Here is a 24,377-nt window from a genome sequence, read left to right as displayed (position 1 = left end):
CGGGTCACACAGTGGGGGTTGGGGGGCTCTGCTGGCTCCTTTTGGCCAGAGGAGACAGTCAGGCCTCTATGATCCCTCCCCTGCAGCACAGCGCCCAGAACGCTGGAGACACCAATAAATGCCTGCTGACTGATTAACTAAGGTTGTGTCTACATGATAGTTAACAGTTGGTTTAATCCATCAAAAGTCCTGTTAATTTGGATATTTACCTCCCTTGTACTGAACCTGTATCTACCCATATTTTCCCAGGTTGTTTTCCCTGATAGAATATAAGCTCCCTGAGGGCAGAAGTTGTTTACCCTTTGTCTTTGTCTCCTCAGTGCCTAGCACACACTAGGTACTTTATGTCTGCTTCACTGATTGACTGGATAGCCTGCCTTGATGTTTGACAAAACATCCAAAACCTAACTGAACAATGACTCTAGTGACTGGATGTCCTGAGCGACACCTAAGGGGTGTTTGCTGCATCACTGACACAATGATGAGCACACGGGCTATGGGATGGCAGACACAGGACCCCTGCATCTTCAGGCTAGAAGGGACCTTAGAGACCACCCCATTCGACCATTCAACTTGGGAGGCCCAGAAGTTAAATAACCTGATCGAGGCTATGGTTCATGATAAAGCCAGGACTCGACCCTGGATCTTCAGAAACCCCAGGTGTGGCTCTTCCCGTCCTGCTGCACTATCTACCTCCCAAATGTCTACTTCTATCCTAAGGCCCTAGGAACCCTAAGGGCTCCACTACATTAGCCCCTTTAGTCCTTTCCTCACGCCCCTACACCTATACTGTTCTAGAGCAGTTATTCCCAAAGTCTGGTCTACAAGACAGACCACTGGGCTTGGGAGTCAGGAAAGACCCAAGTTCAAATCCCACTTTAGTCACTCGCTAGCTGTGGGATGTTGGCCTCAGTTTCCTCTTCTGTAGAATGAGTTGGACTTGATGGCCTCAAAGGTCCCTTCCAGCTCTAGAACTACAATCCTATGACAGTCCTCTGAACAAGAAGAGATTCTTTTATGTAATCATCTTCAACACCTCAAGGATCAGTGATTTTATTGGTGTGGGCAATCCAAAGGTGACACTTGCATAAGTGTCTGAGTGTCTATGACATGGAAACTGCTACACTTATTTCTGGCACAAATTCCTTTGTTATCTTTCAGAAAATATCAGACAGCCCTTCATTAATGTCTCATCAAAAGCAGCCTCACTCTTCCTGTTCATTTTGAACTAACAAAAAGGAGGAGTGTCAATGAAAGTAGCTCTGAGGGATCTTTTGTCCCCAAAAGAGAAGTTCTCAAAAATGCTTGAGAACCACAGCTCCAAAATAGAATCAGATACAACAGAACACAAAGCTGGCAAAATGGAACCAAGTGAGAACTCCATTTCCCACAGAAAAGCACAAACAGCCCTGAAAGTAATCACAGCCAGTGGGTCCTCCCACAGAAATTCCACTGTTCTGTTATCACACATCAGGCAACAGGTAAAAATGGCAAAACCCTGCCCTGGCTACAGCTCCAGGCTCTTCCTGGCAGATACCAAAAGTGACTAACTACTCTCTGTACCACCTCCCATGGGCACCTCCCATAAGGAGATGACAAGGAGATGTGCATCCAAGAAGCTTACCTTGTTATAAGTGTAGGGTGTGGGCGAGGTAGGTATAATCCCAGACTTCTCTTTTTGATGCCTTCTTTGTGCCTCCAATACCTGTCAGAACAAGCCAAAGGCAGAAAAATCGCCATTAACCACAAATGCCATTCACCTGGGCTTTAGGACGTCTAGGAGGGTCACAGGGTCAAACAACTGCTAACCACAAAGGTCAACTCAGCTTCAGTCAGCTTTCCAGTCACACACACATCTCTAGTCCTTTTCCTTCCCTGCCAGGTTAGGATCCAGTTGGGAAAGTTCATCTCTCCTAAAAATATATCTTGCTGTGCTAGGAACACATTTTACTCATGTTCTGCTATGTAAATTATTGTCAGTGTTTATTCTACTGAGAAATCCATATGAACTGCTCTGAGCCTGTTCCCAGGCTACTGGAATGTGAGAAAGGAGCTGTTCATGCGTTTCCTTACAGACCCATAACAACTTCCTAATCGAGGGAAGGGAGACAACGGCACTTCTTTCAAAGGCGCCATTCTCTGGCTTTAAAACTGGGCAGGACCCCAGAAAAAAATTACCTAGACCAACCGCCTCATTCTGCAGATGAGGATGCTTGAGGGCCACAGAAGGAACGACCTTTCTTGAGGTCAAACAGGAAGTAGCAGAGACAGGATTCAAACCCAAGTTCCCTAACTCCAAATTCAGTGTTTGTGCTGCCTTTTTCTGGGAGAGGTATTCACTTTTTCAGGCTCCTAAGAGCCCATTCCTAGGTGATGGGAAAACAAGCTTCTGCCAAAGTCGTGTGAAAAAGCTAACCCATCTCTAAAAATGGACAGAAATAGGTCTTCGAAAACCAAGAGAAGTAAGCGAGCCCCTGGATGGAATCAATGAGTTCAAGTCACCAGCCTCAGATGAAGCCCTTCCCAGGGTCCTAAAAGACTTGGAGTCTGTGGCTGCTCAGAGCTGAAAGATCATGGAGAAGGAACGATGTTTCCCAGAACTAAAAAGAGGGAAATACTGACTGGATTTTCAAAAACAGAAAGACTTAAGTAGAGTCAGCAAACTAGGGGCTGATGAGCTTGACTTTGATTCCTTGCAAACCTCCAAAATTCATAATTAAATGAACAGTTCATGATCATTTTGAAAGAGTGATGATCATTAATAGGCAGAAGAGCTTCATCAAAAACAAGTCACACTAAACTAAACTCATTTATTTCGGATAGGACTATTTGACTGGAAGATCAGGGAATACTGTATATGTGCCCAAGCTTGACACCCGGCAGGCATTTAATAAATATCTGTTCAGAAGGATATTCCCCTTATCGTCAGGGATGAGAGGGTGAGATGGGAGCTGGACCATCAGGGGCGATCCACAAAACATGGAAGGACTAGACACAGAGAGGAGCTGTCAGTCTTGCTGAGTCATTCTGGTCGTGTCTGACTCTTCATGAGCCCATTTAGGATTTTCTTGCAAACACGGAAGTGGTTGGCCATGTCCTTCTCCAGCTCATTTGACAGATGAGGAAACTGAGGCCAACAGGGTGAAGTGACTTGCCCAGGGTCACACAGCCAGCATGTGTCTGAGGCCAGACTTAAGCTCACAAAGATGCCAAGCCCAGTGCTCTATCCCCTGAGCTACCTAGCTGTCCTTCAAAGAAGAAAAGGAAGTAACAACTTGCAGAGGGAGGGATAAACTACATCCCATTCAGGGGAGCTGACTACGGTGAACTGACTGGAAGCCAGGCCACATGAAGACGATTAGCTAAAGACACTAAGAATGCTTAACCTGAAGACAGAAAACTCAGTAGGAACATCATGGCTATCTTCCAGTACTGAGTTGAAATCTGGCCACAGACACTTACTAGCTGTGTGACCCTGAGGAGGTCACTTCACCCTGTCTGCCTCAATTTCCTCATCTGCAATGAGCTGAAGAAGGAAATGGAAAACCACTCCAGTAACTTTGCCAAGAAAACCTCAAGTGGGGTCACAAAGAGTCAGACAACACTGAAAACGACTGAAAAACAACAAGTGATGAATATGATGAATGCAGAGAAACTTGAAGATTTATATGAACTAATGCGGAAGAGAGTATGAAGAACCACGAAAACACAACAATGATAACAACAATGTAAACTGAAAGAGCAAAAAGAAGCTAACTAAAGGTTCTGTAATTATAATGACCATGATTAAACCTAGAAAAGAGAATTCTCCATGCTTTGTCAGGATAGGGGACTCCGGGTATGAGGCATTCCTTGTACCAGGCCTGTACAACCTGCGGCCCATGGACCGCTTACGGCGCCACCGGCTGCAGGTTGTACAGGCCTGCCATACACCATCAGACTCTTCTGATACCCTGGTTAATTTTGCAGGACTGATTTCTTCTCTTCTCTTCTTTTTTACTCTATTACAAAGGACGGCTTACTGTGTAGGAAATGAAGGAGTAATATAACTGGAAATGAAAGCAATAGAAAAAAAGCAAAAAAATTGGAACTGGATCTGTGATTTCACTGTGGGGAACTCCCAGGTGAAGAAACTTTCTCTACCAATGCAAGTGGGCACCTTCTATGCAACAGTTCTTACAGCAGGGGTCCATGAATATTTTTTAAAATATCTGATAACTGTATTTCAATGTAATTGGTTTCCTCTATAACCCTATGCATTTTATTTTATACATTTAAAAACATAATGCTAAGAAGGGGTCCATAAGCTTCACTATATTGCCCAAGGGATCCAGGACCTAATATTGGTTAAGAATCCCTGCCTTAGAGGTGGACTTCAGAAAAACCTGGAAAGACTTGTATGGACTGATGCTGAGTGAAGTGAGCAGAACCAGGAGAATGGCGCTCACAGTAATAGCCATATTGTGTGATAACTAACGTTGATAGACTTAGCCCTTCTCAGAAATGCAAGGATCTAAGACATCTTCAAAGGCCTCATGATGGAAAATGCTATCCACATCCAAAGAAAGAACTATGGAGTTTGAATGCAGATCGAAGAATATTATTTGCTATTTTTTTCTTCTGTTCGTTTTGTCTTCTCTTTCTGGTGGTTCCTCCTATTGGTTCTAATTCTTCCTTACAACATCACTAATGTGAAAAGTTTAATAGGAATGTATATGTATAGCCTATATCAGATTGCATGCCATCTTGGTGAGGAAGACAAGGATGGTGGGGGAGAAAAATTTTAAACTCAAAAGCTTATGGAAATGATTGTTGATAAATTAAAATAAATTTTTTAAAAAAATGAATTCCTGCCTTAGAAAATTACCCAGGGTCACACAGTCAGAATGTCAGAGGCAGAGCTTGAATCCAGATCCTTCTGGTTTCAAGTCCAGCTCTCTAATCACTATGTTATGCAGCTGCCTTTCCAACAAAAAAAACAAAAAGTGTCCTTAAAAATGTTTTTAAAAAAACATGGTTCGAGAGAATTATTAATTGCTCATGAGTAGGCCCAGCTAACATAAGAAAAATAACAGTACTATCCAAATTAATTACCAAAGCATTACTTTATGGAGCTGGAAAAAATAATGACAATATTCATCTGAAGGACTAAAAGGTCAACAATCTCAAGGAAAATAATGGAAAAGGAAAAAAAAAGGAAGGGATCTTAGCCGTAGCAGATCTCAAATTACACTACAAAACAGTAATCATCAAAATGACTTAGTACTGGTCAAAAAAGAGAGATCAATCATTTTAAGAGATTAGGTACACAAAACTCAGAAGCAAACAAATGCAGTAGCCTAATGTTTGATGAACCCAGCAATCACAGTTACTTGCATAAGAACTATTCAACAAAAACTAATAGGAAAACTGGAAAATAGGTCAGGGTAAAGCCGGTATAGATCAACATCTCATATCACATACCAAGATAAGCTCCAAATGGATGAATGATTTAGACACAAAGAGTAACAAAATAAATGCATTAGGGGAACAAGGAAAGAATCACCTTTCAAATCTATAAATAGGGGAACAATTCATGACCAAACAGGAGAGAATTACAGAAAAGAAAAATTTCAATTACATAAAAATTTAAAGTTTTTGCACAAACAAAACCAATGCAATTAAAATTAGAATGGAAGAAAGTAACCAGGAAAAATTTTTATAGAGATTCTCCAACAAAGGTCTCATTTTCCAAGATATATAAGGAACTAATTTAAATTTATAGGAATAAGAATCATTCCATAAATAATAAATGGTCAAAGGATATGAACAGGCAGTTTTCAGAGGAAGAAATCTAAGCTATCAAGAGTCATATGAAAATATGCTCCTACTAATAACTGGAGAAGTGGAATTCGAGCAACTTTGTGGTTCTACCTCATACTCCTTAGATTGGTAAAAGTGACAAAACAAGAAAATGAGAACTTCTGAAGAAGCTGGAGGGAAATACGCACTTTAATGTATACTCCTGATAGAGATGTGAACTGGCCTAGCCATTCTGGAAAGCAATAGCACCTACAATCCAAAGAAATCAAAGAAAGGAAATGGATCATTATGCACAAAAATGTTTACGGCAGCTTTTTCGTAGTGGGAAAGAGCTAGAAACTAAAGAGGTGCCCATCAATTGAAAAAATGGCTTATGGTATCAAACTGTAATAAAATATTATTGTGATATAAGAAACGATGAAGGGGACAGCTTCAGAGAAACCTGAGAAGACCTGAAATGATGCAGAGAGAAGTGAATTGAACCCGGAGAACAATTTTTATAGTAACAACATTGTCAAAACCAACAATTTTGAAAGACTTTTAGGAACTCTGATCAACGCAAACGTCAACCTCAATTCCAGAGGACCACAATCAAGCCTGCTTCCTGTCTCCTGACAGAGAGGTGATAGACCTATGGTGCAGACTGATACATATATTTTTTGACATTTTCAATGCAGAAATTTGTTTTGCTTGGCTACATATTTGTACAAGGGTTGTTTTTCTCTCCTAGTGGAAGAAGAGGTGATAAGACGGGGAAAATGGATTTTTGTTCATTGAAAAAAATTTAATTTTTGAAAAAGATATATTTTAGACTAGATGATATCTAAAGTCCTTCCCACCTTTGAGATTTTATGGGTATTAAAAATAAATTGATGAGATTTTGGGGCCCCATTTTAGAGAAAAACCTCCATGAAGAAGGGGGAATCAGTAAGGTATGAGTTTAATTAATGAACAAAGCTTATCAACTCTGTATTACAGAAATCACAAGAATTACATACCTAGAAATCACAATGAGGGTATGTATCCATGAGGACATTATCCTGGCTGCCTTCCTCCCAAATCCTCTCTGAAGCTTATTAAATATCCTCCTTATTGCAGTTCCCCAAACAGTCCACAACATTCCCCACATGGCCTGACCAAGACAGAGTAACGCAGGCTTATAAACTCTCTCATTCTGAAGCTGGCTGTTCCCTTACTGCAGACTGACAGCACCCTACCTCTCCTGGGCTGCCATGACCCAGAGCTGAATTCTCAGGAACTTCAAGGACACTTAGACTTCCAGGCCTTCTTCACTTGAACTGTCCCCTTGCTGCAGCCCCCTGATCCTCTATTTGGGCAGTGACCTTTTAAATTCAAGGGCAGGCCTTTACAGTGATCCCCATTAACTGTCATTTTATGAGACTGAGTCCACAGCCAGCTTGAGCCTGTTGAGATCTTTCTGGATCCTGAATCAATCTTGAATCAACTGTCCATGCCAGCTTTGTGCCATTGGCAAATGTGAGGAGCTTTCATCTAAGGATGAGGAATCTTTGTGAAGAGTCTTTCATCTAAGTCACAGATACAGACGTTCAATGGCCTGGGACCAAGCAGAGTTCCCCTGGAGACATCTCCCCAAGCTAATGTAGAGCCACTGATGACTACCCTCTTATGTCTCATCATTTCATCAGCTCCACCTCTCTCTCAACGACTAGCCCATATTTCTCTGTTCTGTCCACAAAGGTAACATGGGAGATTTTTGTCAAAATACTCTGCTCTGAAGTCTATGTAAACTTTATCTCAGCAAGCCCATCATCTCCCACCCTAGTTAACTGTCAAAAAAAAAGGAAATGAAGTTAGTCTGACATGGCTGGCTCCTGAGGAAGTCACAGTGGTTCTCTTGGTGATCACCACTTCCCTTGAAAATGCTCTCCATCTCTCCCTTTACTAACACACTCTAGCACTTTGTTGGGCCCTGAAGTCCAAGTCTGTCAGTTGGTAAATTCTACTTTCTTTCCCTTTTTGAGAATCAGGACATTAGCTCTTCTTCAGCCGTGTACACTCCTCCAAATCGCCACAACTTTTTGTGGAAAGGTCCATGGCAACGTGGATAGGAGGCTAAACTTGGATCAGAAACCCAGGGGTTCAAATCCTGCTGCTCACGGTGATTAACTGTATAACACTGGGAAAGTCCCTTAAACACTGAGCCTCAATTTCCACATCTGAAAAATAATAATAGTATCTCTCTCATCAGATTGCTAGAAGGCTCAGCTATTATTGTTACTATTACAATAATATTATTTTAAGAACACAATGTTAATCATCATCATTATAATATCAAGTATGTATCATCATACTGCTTGCAAATAACTGTCATATGATGGTAATGATATTGTTAATTATCATTACTGAGGCAGCAAGGTGACACAATGGATAGACTGCTGGACCTGGAATAAGGGCGACCTGAGATCAGATGTGGTCTCAGACACTGTGTGACCCTGAGAAAGTCACTTCATCTATGCCTGACTCAGTTTCTTCATCTATAAAATGGGGATGATAATAATAGGACCTAACCCCAAGAGCTGTTATGAGGATTGAAATTATTTATATGTGTATTATATTTATTTATATTATATCATATTCACACGACATGCTAATATATTATATGTATTTATAAAATGCTTTATAAACCTTCAAGTGTTTTATAAATGCTTTTGTTATTATTGTTACTATTTCAAAGATCATCAATAGCGGTTCAGAAGCAGAATGAATACTGGACGATTTTAGGGTCAGGGGACCTGGTTTCAAAGCCTAGCTCTGCCGTATACCACTACCTTGTTAGGTCTCTAGAGCCAATTCCAGCTCTAAATTATGCTCCCAGGACCTCTCCTGCAGCTCCTTCCTGGAATGGAGCTGGTCCAGACCATCTGCTAAGGGCAATAAGATGCTCTCCTCCAATTCTTCACTTGTCTGGTGTTTCGGCCCCCATTAACCATTCGTGTTCTATGCTTTCATCTCTGAACCAATGGTGCAAATGAAAACTCATGTGTGAATGAGAAATTTAACTCAGGTCTGAGTGAAAATCATCCCATATTTCTCAAATTAATCCTGTGAATAACACCCAAAGGAAATAAATACTGGCCAAGTTCTGGGATCTTATTTCTAAAAGCTCTCATTTATAAGACAATATGTGTGCATCCTAAGAATGAAAGAAGGTGATGGTATCAAGAGGTTGCTAATACACAAGGTGTCCATTTCTTCACGTACAAAAATGCTTCTGGGACAGGAAAAGCTCATTCTTACCTGAGGTGCTACGTAGTAAGGGGTGAATTGTGGCGTCATCAAGTCCCCTTGGTCAATTTTGGCAAATCCAAAGTCACACAACTTAACTGGAGCATCCTAAAATGAGGCAAGTGGGACACGTCACTTGAAAGTTCTGCCTGATATTAGATATCAGGTGAATGACAACCAAATGAATGTCTGGGGTAAGCAAGGTCTGGGGGAACAGTTCAACTTACTAATGTAGACTGAGAAATGTCTTTACTCCCATATACTAACTGTAACTGTCCCAACAAGGAAAAGAAACAATGGAAAATTAGGCCTGAAGCCAACTGTGTCCCAATATCAGTGGCCTATTACTTGTAATAGCAGATTGAATCCCTGACCATTCCAGAAAAAGACTGACAGTTAAGTGCAAAGAGCTTAATGCTACTCAATACTTGTCATAAGACTTAGGAAAAACTTAGAGGGAAACTTATGTCAGTAGAACAAGTATAAAGTAATGAACAGAGTCAAAATATTGATTTTATCAGGAGCCAACAAACCCAAGATTTCAATTTAAGGCCAAGCAACAGCCCCTTATACTGACAGGACCTATTCCTTCTATCGCTTCCATTCCCCTGGCTGGAATCAGGACTGACGGTGGTCCCGGCCTCCCAGCAACTGGCCTCTCTTTCACGCCAAATATAGCTATGGGAGACGACACTGAGCACATAAGGTTTCTAAGGCCCAGGCCTTCAGTGATATACATATATATATATATATATTGGTGCTGGCAAAGGACCAAACCAGGGCTTTGGTACTCCCTGAAGTCTTCTGACCTAAGCCCTCCCTGCCCTCTCACTTCTGGATTTGGCCCATGTAGCCTGAGCTGGGGTTGGAAGAATAACTTAAAATTGCCAAAAAGCCAGGCTTCTCACCAAAGAGTTATCCTTGAAGAGCAGATTCTCAGGCTTGAGGTCTCTGTGTGCAATGTTTAGCAAGTGACAGTGCTGCAAAGCCAAAGCTATCTGGAAAAGGATACAATAAATCAATTGAAATTTAGGAGAGAGGACTGGCTGCATTCCCCTCGCTTAGTCAGACCTCAAAGGAAAATGGTAACAATTAGCCTTTTTCCCAAAATGCAGTGGAAACATTTTCAAATAGATGATGCCTCTGGAGAAACCCAAAGCAGAATACATGAAAGAACAATCACACCAAATGAAACCAAAGAATCCTATTTAGCAGCAAGCTGCCAGGACACCAACACTGGCGAGCCAGGCAGGCTTGGGCTCTCTGACAGGACAAGCAGGAAGAGAGCACCTGTGGGGCATTCTTCTTTAAAAAAGCAAGGCTTGCTTTCATCAGTCGTGTCCTTTTCAGGCCGAGCTGAGGTCCAGAGACATTTTTGTAGCGGGGAGCATCAGAGGCCCCCAGAGTCCATTACAATGGAAGTTTTACAAAGGACATTCCTCACAACACCCCTGTAAGGTAGGTCATGAAAGTACTATTATTCCTATTTTGCAGATGAGGAAACTGAGTCTCAGAGAGGTGGAGTGATCTGAGCACATCTGCCTAGGTTCAGAGGCAGGATTCACACTCAGTTCCCTGGATCCAGGTCCTTCATTCTTCCCGCTACACCACACTGATTTTCCTAGACCCAGGCAATGATAAACAATAGAGATGAGGTCAGAAGCCAGTTACGTTCTGTGATCTTCAACTTCAGGTTCTGACTTTGAAGGAAAAGAAATCTAAAACCATCCAGCTGAATTTTTCCATCTGATTTTCATGCTAAATGTTGAAAAGTTGTTTATATGTGTGGGTTTGGGGCAGGAGGCTGGGTTCTGTTGTCTTCAAGATAAACCACAAGGCATCCTTTATTCCAAAAGAAATTTTAATGTAAGATACGTTATGCTAACAGAAGAGATGATTTTTTTAGAGATACTCAAAGCCTGAGGATTGCATTTCCCAGTTATTCCAAAAATAACATTCTTCTCTGCTACTCAATGGCATCATGGAAAATTGGGCAGCACTTTCTGCTTAGAACTATTTGTGCTGTGGGAAATGATTTTTCTGCCCTCAGCTGGACTGAAAACACAACCTCTGAGACTGAGCTTTTCACCTTCTCAAGAGGCCTATTCTCCAGCTGGAGTTCATGAGGTAAATCATCTCTATGACAACCAAACATAAGGTCACAAAGAGGAAGGATACAGCTCTCGATAGAGACAGGCAGGACCAGGGGAAATTCAAAGAAACAAAGATCTCAGAAACACTGAGAGACTGAAGAAGAAAGAGAAAAGAAGGCTACACACACACACACACACACACACACACACACACACACACACACACAGAGGCACACGTGCACACACTCACAGACACTCTCCCCACCACCCTTAGCATTTTTACAGGCACAAATGTCTTGGAATCTACCCCGATAACATACAGCTCACTAGGAATTATCAGCAGCATTTTAACCCAACAGCCAAGAAACAGCACTAAGATTCCCTGTCTCAAGAGCAAGACATCCATGGCCACAATCTATAGAGAATATCACCCTCCACTGTGAGCAGAATAACTAAAGTCACGCTGCAGGCTTCAGGTAACAGCAATGTCAAGGTGGCGATCCCTGGAGTCTAGGAGATCTCCAAAAGGCACCAGATCACAAAGGCCCCATCTCTCCTGTCCAGACGGCTCACCCGATCACATAACAAAGCAGGCAATGAGAGTGCCAGATCAAACAAAGCTTTCCTCGGGGCTTCCTTGTCCCGTTCCCCCCCCCATGGAATTGTTCTTGCCCCACATTTGCAGCTGGGTGGCTGTGCAGGGGTTCACTTGCCTGCTTTGTTACTTGGCTGGCTTGCTTCTCTGTAAAGTGCCGGTGCTGGCTGATTCTGTGAAATAGCTCTCCCCCTTCCATCATCTCCATTACAATTAGGAGTCGAGCCCTGTTTGAAAGCATTTGATTCTTGTTAAAGTGAAAAAAAAAAACAACAGCTCAGACATCAAGTTGTTGACCTAAGGATGCACATTTCACACCTGGGAAGTGCTCCACCCTTTTACCCATTTTTAAATACTGCTAGCTCAATTGTGAGCTGTCTCTCTCCCCTTCCCCTGGTTCTACCAACCAGACCCTATAAAGCCACAGAACATTAGGCCAGCTAAGACAGTCTAAGAAACTCAAATGGAAGCAACTTATTTGTTTTTAGGTCCCTGAAGACTTTTTTTATATCTTTAACAGACTCTTAACTTCACTAGGGGGGAAGATGAGGGAAGATCTTATAAGCATAGCACTTAATAAATATTTTGTGGTATTTGGATGGGATCCAAGATCCAACGTTCTAGTGCTTAGAGGTACATCAGAGGCCACGTAGTTCAATGATCTCATTTTACTGATGAAGAAACTAAGGCTGACATAAGCAGATTACGTGACTTGCCCAAGGTCACACAGCCAAGCATCACTGAAACCTGAACCCAGGTCCACTGAATTCAGAGGAAGTGATCTTAACACTGTACCACAGAATGATAATGAAAAACACTGTCACTGTCCCCCCTTTCTCCCCCACCCCCAAATGTGCTTTTGGGGGCCTGTGATGGTAATATTACTGATTCTGTATCATTAAAATCTGTTTATCTCTTTTTCACCTAGTCCCCAATGACATTATGTATGTGCAAGATGAGGTTACAGATAGGTATGATCTGTGGTCATGGAACAAAGGCCTGGTGAGAAACAGACCAACTACAATCCTGTCTTCACTGGTACCAAACCACTGAGCTACTCAACCACAGAGATCTTCTCCCGTGAAAAACAAGATTCAACCAGAAACTGCCTTGGTCCACTTGAACCACTAAAAGCAAAGAGTCAAACACTCCCCCCCGAAAGTCCCCAAGAAGATTTCTCCTATTTCGGTCACCTCTTCTCAATATGAAGGCTTCCTATCTAAATGTAGCTGGCTTCCAAAAGCTTTCACCAAGAAAGCACGGTAGGCCCACATTATTCTTTATTTTCAAAATAAAGTAGTGTTGCTTGTTACAAATGGTGAGGAAGGCGACCTGGGCTAGACAACATGAGACGCTGACTTTACAAAAAGTGGAAATTTACGCTCAACTTCCATTCTCGTAACCAGGTTTTTTATGGCCAGGTCCACTTCCACGATTTTACCTTAGGCACCACTGAGCTGAGGAATGGGAAGCAAGTGTTCCATCGTCCCCGGGCACCTTACCTTGGGCTGGACTCGTGAGGAAACTGCACACTGTTGGCATATACTTCAATAATCTGCACAATATTTGGGTGCGTTGCACACATCATGTGCAGGCGTACCTTAAAGAGAAAAGAGGAGAGGTTACCATGCGGGGGGTTTTGCAAATGCTTTCCTTCCAAACTTTCAGGGTCCTGGGCTGTGCAAAGAGCCCAGTGGAATGAGAAGGAAGTGTGTTCCAGTAAAAAAAAAAAGCCCAGCCCCTGGGAATGACAAAAGGGTTTTTTTCTGAATAAAAAGGGAAGACTGAGTCTTCAAGGAAATCCTCTAATGATGGAGTCTGAAGTTAGGTTTGGAAGGGAATGCAAAAGAAACCTCTCCTGGCTGTCACTGCAGCTAAGCTGAGGCTGACAACTGCAGGGTCAAAGGTCCCAGCTACTCACACATGATCTTTCTGGGCAATTTCCATGAACCAAGTCCCCAGGCTGATGGACTTTGCACCTTACTGGCTAACAGAAAAACGAACTGAGTAGTAACAATCAGCCTTGGGAAAAGCCTTACTTAGTTCAATAAATCACTGCTTCTTATTCAAGAGATTCCTGTGTATTCCTTTGGCATACGATAGTAGTCCAAGCAATAAGAAAAAAAAAAAAGACATTCAGGGCCTCACAACACTGTATAGACTTGATTTCAACCCTCCTGAGAAGCCAAATACATACTGTCAATGTCATTCCCCCCGAAGCACCACTCTCAGGAGTTATGTGCCCTCTGTTCCCTGCTGCTCCAGGTTCCCCCACGTCTCCCCTGCCCCCACTCACACACAGAGCTCTGAATTCATCCATTCCCAGCCTCCAAACCCAATCTCTAAGTGAGCAGACAACAGAGCCAGTAGGAATGCTTCAGAGATCAAGGACCATACAGACTCAAAGAAGGTTGAGAGGCTGTTCTCAAGAGTCGTGCCCAAAGGAAGTGTGTGTCCGCTGTGTGCTAGTTGGCACTACTTCAACACCTTCAAGAAAGTTTAGACTATGAGAGCTGAGGAAAGGAGGAAGACAGCAGTGAAGCCCCAGATGCGAAGTTCCAAACCAAGCTTTCTCTGAGTCTAAATGAAATTCTCTCATGTGCATTTACGTCACTTTAGAAAGGCAAAATGCCAAATATTTGTCCATCTTAAAGGTAATAAAGGAGGAAAAAGAACTATTTCTACAAATGAAAATGGAGAAAAGAAAAAACAAAGGAAGGAAAGAAAGGGAAAGGCACAGATCATACCTCATTCCGAGCTTTTGGACGATCAAGAAGAATTTTCAGTGCAAACCGTTCTTGGGTAGATTTTTTCACACAGACCCTGTTATGGGGTGGAGGGGGATGTGGTCAGAGATCACATCAGAAAGAAAACTCTGCCCTTTATCTAAAGATCTGCATATAAACTACATAAACATTCCCAAGCCATTATCCTCCTCTAAAAGGACTGGCCAAACAATTCTTCCCTATCCAGTGAACACAGAATGGACCAGCGACTCTGGAAAGAAGTCTATCTAAGCCAGTGACAGTCTGACCAGGACTTGTCTCAGTGCAGCCCTCAACTCCAGCTCGTACATAACACTCTCACAATAGATGCTGCAGGGCATACAAGTGGCTCTTTTAGCTAATGCTCTGCAAACATGGCTCCATAAACTTAACTCCCCATACCACCACTCTAAAGCTCTGTCAGTGTAAAACACATTTGAGTGAAATACAGAAACTTTGGAATTTATTTTTATTTCTAAGGGTACAAAAAAAATCTTTTAAAAAGTTGTGCTGTCATTCTACATGGTAATTTTAAGTTATTTTCAAATCCAGCTGTACATTGTTCATATGGGACACATCCTGACTCCAAGAACGTTCCAAACATCCCTTATCAGGACAGTGTTACCACATTTCTTGCATGGCAAAATTGTTATGCACTAAGTTAATACAATCACTGCAAGTCACATATCAACAAGGAATCTGTGTCACAAAATGACTTGTTATCATCTAAAAAGAATGGGATGGAGAGGTGGAAAGACAACATTTGAGTTAAAAAGCAATCTTCTAACATCCATTTTTTTTTATGTTAAAAACAAAAATCAAAAATTCTTTATTTAAAAAAAAAAAGCACTTGCTCCACGCCAATACCCACATAAACCCAACGCACCATACATTGACAAAGAAGCATCAACCAATGGCTAAGTATTGCAGATTTGTCAAGGGACAATAATACAAATAATAATAGCCTCCAATACTTCATAGCACTTTAAAGTTTTTAAAATTCTTTAAAACATCACATTTTATCCTCACAACAACCTTGTGAGGTAGGTGCTATTTATTATCCCCATTTTACAGATGAAGAAATTGAAGCTGAAGATGGTTAAGTACCTTGTCCAGGTACACAAAATTAGTAAGTGTCTATGGTTATATTTGACCTCAGGCCCAGTACTCTATCCATTTATCCATTGAATCACCTAGCCTAACATTAATTATTAAAGATTGAACTCTAGAATGTTAGAAATTGTGACATATTATTCGACATGATTAGGGGCTAGAATCATACACCAGAAGCTTATTAGCTTACGTCTAACATCCATTTCTAAAGCAGATATTCAAATGCATAGAGTTTCTTACCTAACTGGACCGCTAATTCCAGCTCCCAATTTCTGAGTCCAATTAATATTGTATTCTTCTAAAATGGAGGTCTCCTATTAAAATAAAAAGGGGGAGAGAGGGAGGAGGAAACAAAGAATTAGTCCCTCAATTAAGATTTAGAACAGGCCTCACACAGAATCTTGCACATGATACATATCTGATCAAATAAATGTCTGCTGAATAAAATAATTCAGCTGAGATCACAAAGATGCCCCTTTTACTTAATGTCTCAGTTGAAAAAAAACTGTGACATACCTCTGGCAGTGGCTTGATGTACAATGTTAATCACTGAAAACTTAGTCACCTTGTTTGGGATAGGGTTTACCCCCAAAAAGGAAGAAGAGCCAAGATAAAAGGCTTTCTACAAAGCGTGCAAAATAATGACAATACTAAATAACTTTTGTTTATTTTTTTTTAGACAACTTCAACAATTGCTCTCAATCACTATTTAAAACAATTCTGAGGTACTATCTCACACCTATTTGGCTAATATGATAGAAAATGAAAATAATCAATGTTGGAAAAGATGTGGAAAAATTGGAACACTAATTTATTACTGATGGAGCTGTGAACTGATCCGACCATTCTGGAGAGCAATTTGGAACCAAAAGGGCAAAAAACTACGCAAACTCTTTGACTTAGCAATAGCAGTACTAGGTCTGTATCCCAAAGAGATTTTTTTAAAAAGGCAAAGGACCTACATGTACAAAAATATTCATAGCAGCTCTTTTTGTGGTGGCAAAGAGTTGGAAATTGAGTGGATGCCCATTAATTGAGGAACGGATGAACAAACTGTGGTCTATGATTGTGATGAAATATTATTGTACTATAAGAAATGACAAGCAAGATGCTTTCAGAAAAACCTGGAAAGATTTACATGAACTGATGCAAAGTGAACAGAATCAGCAGAACAACCTACACAGTGACAGCAATATTATATGATAATCATCTGTGACTTGACTTAGCTATTCTCAGCAAAACAATGATCTAAGACAATTCCAAAGGATTTGTGATGAAAAATGCTATTCAGCCTCTCCAGAAAAAGAACTGATGGAGTCTGAATGCAGAGCAAAGCATACTTTTTTTTACTTTGTTTTCTTGGGCTTTTTTTTTTGGAGGGGGGGAAATCTGCATTTTCTTTTGCTAATATGGAAATACATTATACATTTTACACAACTGTACATGTATAATATATCAAATTGCCTGCCTTCTCAATGAGGAGACAAGGAGAGAATTGAGAACTCAAATTTTTAAAAAATTAATGTTAAAAATTGTTTTTACATGTAATCGGGAAAAAAAATTTTGAATACTTCAATTTAGTTATAAAACTGCTAAGAGGGGCTCTTAAGCTGGGGGTTAGTGAACTTTTTTAAAATATTTTAATACCTGCATTTCAATAAAATTGGTTTTCTTTGTCATCCTATGTATTTTATTCTATGTTCTTAAAAACATTCTGAGAAGGGGTTGATAGGCTGCCAAAGTCAGTCAGTCATCAAATTTTTATTAGATGTCCACAATGTGCTTGGCACTACGCTAAGTGTTGGGTATACAAAGAAAGGTAAAAGACAGTCCCTGTTCTCAAGGAATTCACAGTCCAATGGAGGAGACAACAGGCAAATAACAAGATACAAACAAGATAGAATCAGGACCAATTGGAGATAATCAATAGAGAGAAGGCACTAGCATTATGAGGCACTGTAGAAGATGAGATTTTAGCTGAGACTTGGAGGAAGCCAGGAAGCCAGGAGATGGAGATGAGGAGGGAGTGAATTCCAAGCATGGGAAAAAGCCAGTGAAAATGCTCAGTGTCCAGTGTCTTGGATTGTCAAACACATGGGGGTGCATAGGGTGTAAGAAGACTGGAAAAGTAGGAAAGGGATAGATTATGAAGAGCTCTGAACCTTAAAGGATGTTATATTGGATCCTGGAGGTGATGTGAAGCCATCAGAGTTTACAAAATAGGGAGTTTACACAGTCAGACAAGAATGGACCAGATTGGGGAGAGACTTGAGGCAGGGAGATCAACCAGAAGGTCATTCATTACAATAGCCAAACGTGAGGTTTTAAGTGCCTGCATCAGGATATATGCAGAAGGGACAGGAGGGCATCAGTGAGAGATATTACAAAGGTAGAATCAACAGGGCTTGGCAAAAGACTGGACAGGGAGGGGAGAGAGAGAGGAGTAGAAGATGACACCTGGCTTGTGAGCCTAGATGATCATAAGGATGACTACAATATGCTGACTACAATAATAAGGAAACGAGAAAGAAGGAAGACTTTGGGAGAAAAGATAATGACTTCAGTTTCGGATGTGTTAAATTTAAGATGGCTACAGGTCATTCAATTCAAGTTGCAGAAGAGGCAGGAGACTGGAGGACAGGAAAGATTAGAGTTGGATAAGTAGATCTGGAAATGATCACTGGAAATCCTGAAGAGAATCCCAGTTGAATGATGAAGTAAGAAACAAGACTGCAGAGTAAAGCAAGTGGTAGAGGCACTGAATTCATGGGTCCTTGATTTAAAACAAAACAAAACAAAAAAACAAGTTAAGAACCCACGTAATAACCTGTTCCTGGAAATTTAAGAAAGAAGAGTTTATCACATAATGCCACATAAAAGAAAGTAAAGTGTGGAAGAGGGAAACATGCTACTAACCAAAATAAATAAGTCAGATAAGAAAGTCCAAATAAAAGTCTTAGTGCTAACTAAAAACAGACATCTTCTAAATCCTCAACAGCACTACTGATTAGGAGGCTTATGCTGTTATCAGTCATCAGCCATCTCCTTGGCTCAGAATCATGCCTTGCAGTATACCAAAAGAATGATACGGAAATACTCCCCAATATCTGTAAAAAAAACAAGGAGAGATCAAAAAAAAACCGTTCATTCATTTTTACAAATATTTACTGAGTACATATATATGCTATCAGGGGATGTGGAGAGAAACTCTTTTGACTTCAAGCTGCTTTCATTGTACTGGGAGAACAAGTAGATGATGAATAAACAAAGATAATTTAAGGCACGTGAAAGCACAGCACTAGCAGCCGGAGAGATTAGGAAAGGTCTTTTGTAGGAAACAGCACCTAAGCTGAGCCTTGAAAAAAGCTAGCGATTCCAAGAGGTTTCAGCGAGGAGAAAAAGCACTGGACCCACAAATACGAGGCTAGAATTAAACAAATTTTCCCAAATGACAAATGGGCAAAGGCTATGAACAGGAAGTTTTGAGAGGAAGAAATCTAAGCTATCAATAGCCACGTGAAAAAATGCTCCTAATTACTAATAATTAGAAAATGTAAATTCAAGCAATCCTGAGGTTCTACCTTATGACCCTTCAGATTGGCAAAGCCGACAGAAAGGGAAAGTGACAAATGCTGAGAGGCTGAGGAAAAACAGGGACATTACTGCAATGATGGTGGTGAAGCTATGAAGTATCCCCAGCCATTCTGGAAAGCAATTGGATGCCTAGAAATGCCTAGAAAGCTACCAACCTGTGCGTAGCTTTGGCCCAGCAATATTACTATAACCCCAAAAGGTCAAAGTGAGAGAAAAGACTCATATGTGTTAAAATATTGTATACATTAACTGTAATAACAATGATGATCATGCTTTCTAATGATAGTGATGATACTACAGCACCTTCAGATTGTAAAACACTGTACATGTGTAATCGCATTTGATTCTCATAACCACCCTGGGAAGTAGGTGCGATTATGATCCCCATTTCATACATGAGAAAACTGAGGCTGAGAGCTGTGAAGCCACTTACCCAAAGCGTCCCACAGCTAGTGTCTGGCCTACATTTGAACTCAGGTCTTTCTGCCTCCAGGTCCAGCATTTCTTACCCACTGCACCCCGAGCTGCCTTGGACATATCATAAAGACAACTTTGAATGTCTTGGGAACTGTAGTCATTGCAACAAACAACCACCACTCCAGAGGACAAACGATGAAGTAAGCTCCCCACCTCCTGGGAGAGAGGTCACGGGCCCAGGACGAACACTGAGACATCTTTTTAGGGGCATGCACACTGCAGGAATTTGTTTTGCTCTGACTATGCATATTTGTTAGTTTGGGTGTTGTTTTTTTTTTCCTTTTTCCAGGGACGACAAAGAGGAAAAGGGAAAGGTAGATTTCTGCTCACCAAAAAAATGTTATTTAATTTTCAAAACGTAATAATTTTCAAAAAAGCACTAAACAAACTCCTTTTGAAGAGCTGTCTGAAAAGCCTAACACTATACTTGCACCTAAGGGCAAAAGCAACTGCTCTTCTTCTAGACCTTTCCAAATCCCAGATCTCCTCCCTTCATTTTCTCAAATAGTTTTTCTCGGCTAAATAGTACAGCTTTATGAATACTTCCATGAATACTGGCCATGTTGAAGGCAAGTCTAAATCCTAGTACACCAAAGAGGAAATAGTTCAACATCCTAATGTTACACTGATTAAAACTGACATGTTTACTCACAAAACTCAAAGCCAGAAGTGAAAAGTGGGAAGGGATCTTACCAGGAAGAAAGGCTTCCTGGCAATCAATCAATCAACAGGCATTTACTGAATGAACACCAACTACATGCCAAGTAACAGGCATACAAAGACACAAATGAAAAGGGCCTTCCACTCAACTACCTTACATTTGAGTAAAGGAGAATGAATAACCATCCGTACAAGATGCAAAGTCAATCAATCAACAGGCATCTACTAAGCCCAGGAGATCACATTCTAACAAGGGAGACAAAAACTGCCTTGGCTCGGTAGATAGAGCACTAAATCTGAATACAGGAAAATGGGAGTTCAAAGCCAGCTTCTACCATTCGCTAGCTATGTGGCCCTGTGCAAGTCACTTAACCGGTCTGCCTCAGTTTCCTCATCTATAAAATGGGGATAATAATAGCACCGACCTCCCTGGGTTGTTGTAATGAGGAGAGGAGAAGGGAAGGAAGGGGATAGAGAGGGGAAGGAGAGATGAATGACAGACAAATACAGAGCGCCTTGCAAACCTGAAAGCACTAAATAAATCCTAGCTATTTTAATAATAGCCAATTTGAGACGGAGGGCACTAACAGCTCTGGTGATCAAGAAAGACTTCATGTAGAAAAGCATGCTTAAGTGGCATCTTGAAGAAAGAGACCCAGAGAGCAGTCATTACAAAAGCATCTTTTTTGAGTATGTTGGTGTGCTTTGCTGACTGCAGAGGGGATGCTGTTCTGGCCGCTGTAAAGACTAGGAAAAGCCTCTTATAGAAGGCGGCCTTTGGGTGGAGTCTTAAAGGCAGCTTGGAAGCTGAGATGAAGAAGGAGAACATTCCAGGCCTGGAGGCTAGTGAGTGCAAAGGCATGGAGCATCCTGGGAGAGAAGCAGCAAGTAAGCCAGTATAGCCAGACTGCAGCAAGCACGAAGGGGAGCAATGTGTCTGAGGGCTGGAAATGCAGGAAAGGGCCAGGCTGTTCAGAGCTTTAAACATCACACAAAAGTCTTTGACGCCAGAAGGAACCAGGAGCCACTAGTGAGTTACAAGATCAAACCTAGGCCTTGGAAAATCACCTTGGGAATTATCTGGATGATGGACTAAAGCGGGGAAGAAATCTGAGGCAAGGAGGCCAATGAGAAGACTACTGGGGTACCCCAGGTCGGGGGAGATAAGGGCCTGAACTAGAACAGTGGCTATGTGAGGGGAGAGAAGGGCGTTTATCTGAGAGAGACGCTGTGAAGGCAGAACGGATAAGATTTGGCAAATGAGTGGATAGATGGAATGAGAAAGAAACAAGAAAGCAACATGTGTGGCTGAAGATCTGGATGCCAGGTGGTGCCCTCAACAGTGACAGGGAAGTTCAGAAGAGGACTGTTCGAGGTAAAGTCTGTTTTGGACATGCTGGGTTTGAAACGACTGCTGAACAGGCAGCCAGCTGGAGAGGTGGGCCTAGGGCTCAAGGAAGAAAGTAAGGCTGGACGTACAGATTTCGTCATCATCAGCACAGAAGTGAGAGCATGTAAAGAAAAGAGAAGAGTGTCCAACACAGAGCCTTGGGGAATACCCACAGTCAGGAGTTTTCCAATTCAATTCAATAACCATTTATTAAGCACCAACAATGTGTTTAATAATGTAAATGCCAGGCACTGTGCAAGGCACCGGGGATACAAACAAGAAAAAGAAAAGCCAGGCCTGGCCCTCAAGGAGCTTACTATCTAATGGGGAAAGAGAGCCACAAAAGGAAGCTGGAAAGGGGTGGGGCCCTAGGGGGTGGCTGGCCTCAAGGCATCTTAATCTGGGGAGCTGAAACCAAGTAAGCTGCTGCTGGAAAGTGAGGGAGCTGGAAGGTCCACATGCTGCCTTCTAGAAAGGAAAGCTCTGGGAGGAGGCTGGTACTCTGCCCTAGCCCTCCAATCCAAGGGGAGAGGAGGCCGAGGGAGGTCGGAAGGAGCTAAGTACTCAAAGCTGAGGTAACAGTACGGTGAGGAGATTTTTTTCATGAAGATCCAGCAAAGGAGGATGAGAGAGAAAGGTCAGGAAGGCCAAGACCCACGGGACAGCAGTGTCCCAAAAACCCAGAGAGCAGCAAGAACCCAAGAGAATGAGACCAAGTGTCAAATGCTGCAAAGAAGACAAGAAGGATGAGAACTGGAAAAAGGCCATTCTACTGGCAACAACAAGAATACCAGTAACTTTGGGTTTTTTGTTTTAATTTATTTTTAGTTTTTGACAATGACCTCCACATGCTTTTGGGTTTTAAATTTTTCGCCCCTTCCTTTCCCGTCTCCCTCCCCAAGAGGGCATGCAATCCAACATAGGCTCTACACATACATCCCTATTAAACATATTTCTACATCAGTCATGTTGTAAAGAGGAATTAGAACCAAAGGAAAAAAATCACAAGAAAGAAGAAACAAACGAACAAAAAAAAGAAATAGTGCATTTCGATCTTCATTCAAACTCCATAGTTCTTTCTGTGGCTGTGGACAGCATTTTCCATCACGAGGCCTTTGGAGATGTCTTAGATCTTTGCACTGCTGAGAATGGTTAAGTCTATCAACATTACTCATTGCACAGCATGGCTACTACTGTGTACAACATTTTCCTGCTCACTTCACTCTGCATCAGACCATACAAGTCTTCCCAGGTTTTTCTGAAATCCACCTGCTCATCATTTCTCATAGCACAATAGTATTCCATCACATTCATATGCCACAACTCGTTTAGCCATTCCCCAACTGATGGACATGCTCTCAATTTCCAATTCTCTGCCACCACAGAAAGAGCTACTATAAATATTGCGGTACATGTGGGTCCTTTTCCCATTTGTATGATCTCTTTGGGATACAGCCCTAGAACTGATATTGCTGGGTCAAAGGGTACACACATTTTTATAGCTCTTTGGGCATAGTTCCAAACTGCTCTCCAAAATGGTTGGATCAGTTCACAACTCCACCAACAATGCATTAGTGTTCCAATTTTCCCACATCTCCTCCCACATTTGTCATTTTCCTGTTTTGTCACCTTGGCCAACCTGATAGATGTGATGTGGTACCTCAGAGTTCTTTTGATTTTCATTTTTCTAATCAATAGTGATTTAGAGCATTTTTTCATATGACTACAGATGGCATTAATTTCTTCATCTAAGAACTGCCTGTTCCTATCTTTTGACCACTGTCAATTGGGGAATGACTTGGAATACCGGTAACTTTGGAAAGGGTAGCTGCATTGAATGACGAAGATGGTAGACAGATTACAGAGGGTTTAGAAGAGAAAGGAGAGCGAGCAGAGGCACTTGATTATTTCTGAGTGGTATGTTTTCTCCTCCAGAAGCAGCTAGGTGGCATAGAATGCTGGACCTGGAGTTAAGAAGACCTGAGTTCAAATATTAACTCAGACATTTACTTGTTTTGTGACCTTGGGCAAATCATTTAACCTCCATCTTAAACTCAGTTTCCTCATCTATAAATAGTAGTACCTACCTCCCAGGATTGTTGTGAGGATCAAATGAGACAATATCTGGAAAGCGTTCTGCAAACCTTAAAGTGCTTATGTAAATGCTAGCTGCTATCTCTATTATTATCGTCACGTTGTCACCATCATTGTTATGGTATTTATCTAGAGAGAGAAGAAATATAGACCAATAGCTAGTGGAGAAGGCAGGAACAAGTGAGGGGTTTTTAAGGATAACAGAGACATGGGCCTATCTACAGGCAGAAGGGAAGGAGTCTGCTGACAGGGAAAGACTGAAGATAAGAAAAAAGGTAGGAATACTAGCAGTGAAAATTGCTGAAAAGACCAGAAAGGTTGGGATTAAAGGACTTTGTAGGAAAGCTGGTCTTGGTAAGGAGAAGGGCCTCTTCTTCATCAGAGATTAGAGTGAAGGAAGAGATAGTGGGAGATAACATCAGGAGGATATGAGATAGAGGACAAAGACAGAACAGGTAGCTTTTAGAAAATGGTCTCAATTTTTTTCAGTGAAATGTGAGATAAAGTTCTCAGCTGAGAGAGTCAGG

At 41.5% G+C, this 24,377-nt stretch overlaps 1 protein-coding gene across 1 annotated transcript in view; it reads right to left on the bottom strand.

Moving 5' to 3' along the window:
• Positions 1-24,377, bottom strand: part of MAPKAPK5 (MAPK activated protein kinase 5) — a 53,250-nt gene that overhangs the window by 18,590 nt on the left and 10,283 nt on the right. Inside the window, 7 exon segments of the mRNA XM_078154312.1 lie at positions 1,625-1,705; positions 9,082-9,177; positions 9,978-10,067; positions 11,876-11,984; positions 13,260-13,357; positions 14,505-14,580; positions 15,876-15,949. Coding sequence (XP_078010438.1) covers positions 1,625-1,705; positions 9,082-9,177; positions 9,978-10,067; positions 11,876-11,984; positions 13,260-13,357; positions 14,505-14,580; positions 15,876-15,949 — 624 coding nt within the window.

This window comes from Phascolarctos cinereus, unplaced genomic scaffold (assembly GCF_003287225.1).
Source record: "Phascolarctos cinereus isolate Bilbo 61053 unplaced genomic scaffold, phaCin_HiC Scaffold_4;HRSCAF=312, whole genome shotgun sequence".
Lineage (NCBI taxonomy): Eukaryota > Metazoa > Chordata > Mammalia > Diprotodontia > Phascolarctidae > Phascolarctos > Phascolarctos cinereus.
Note: the sequence above shows the minus strand (reverse complement) of the source record. Positions and strands in the feature narration are given on the sequence as shown.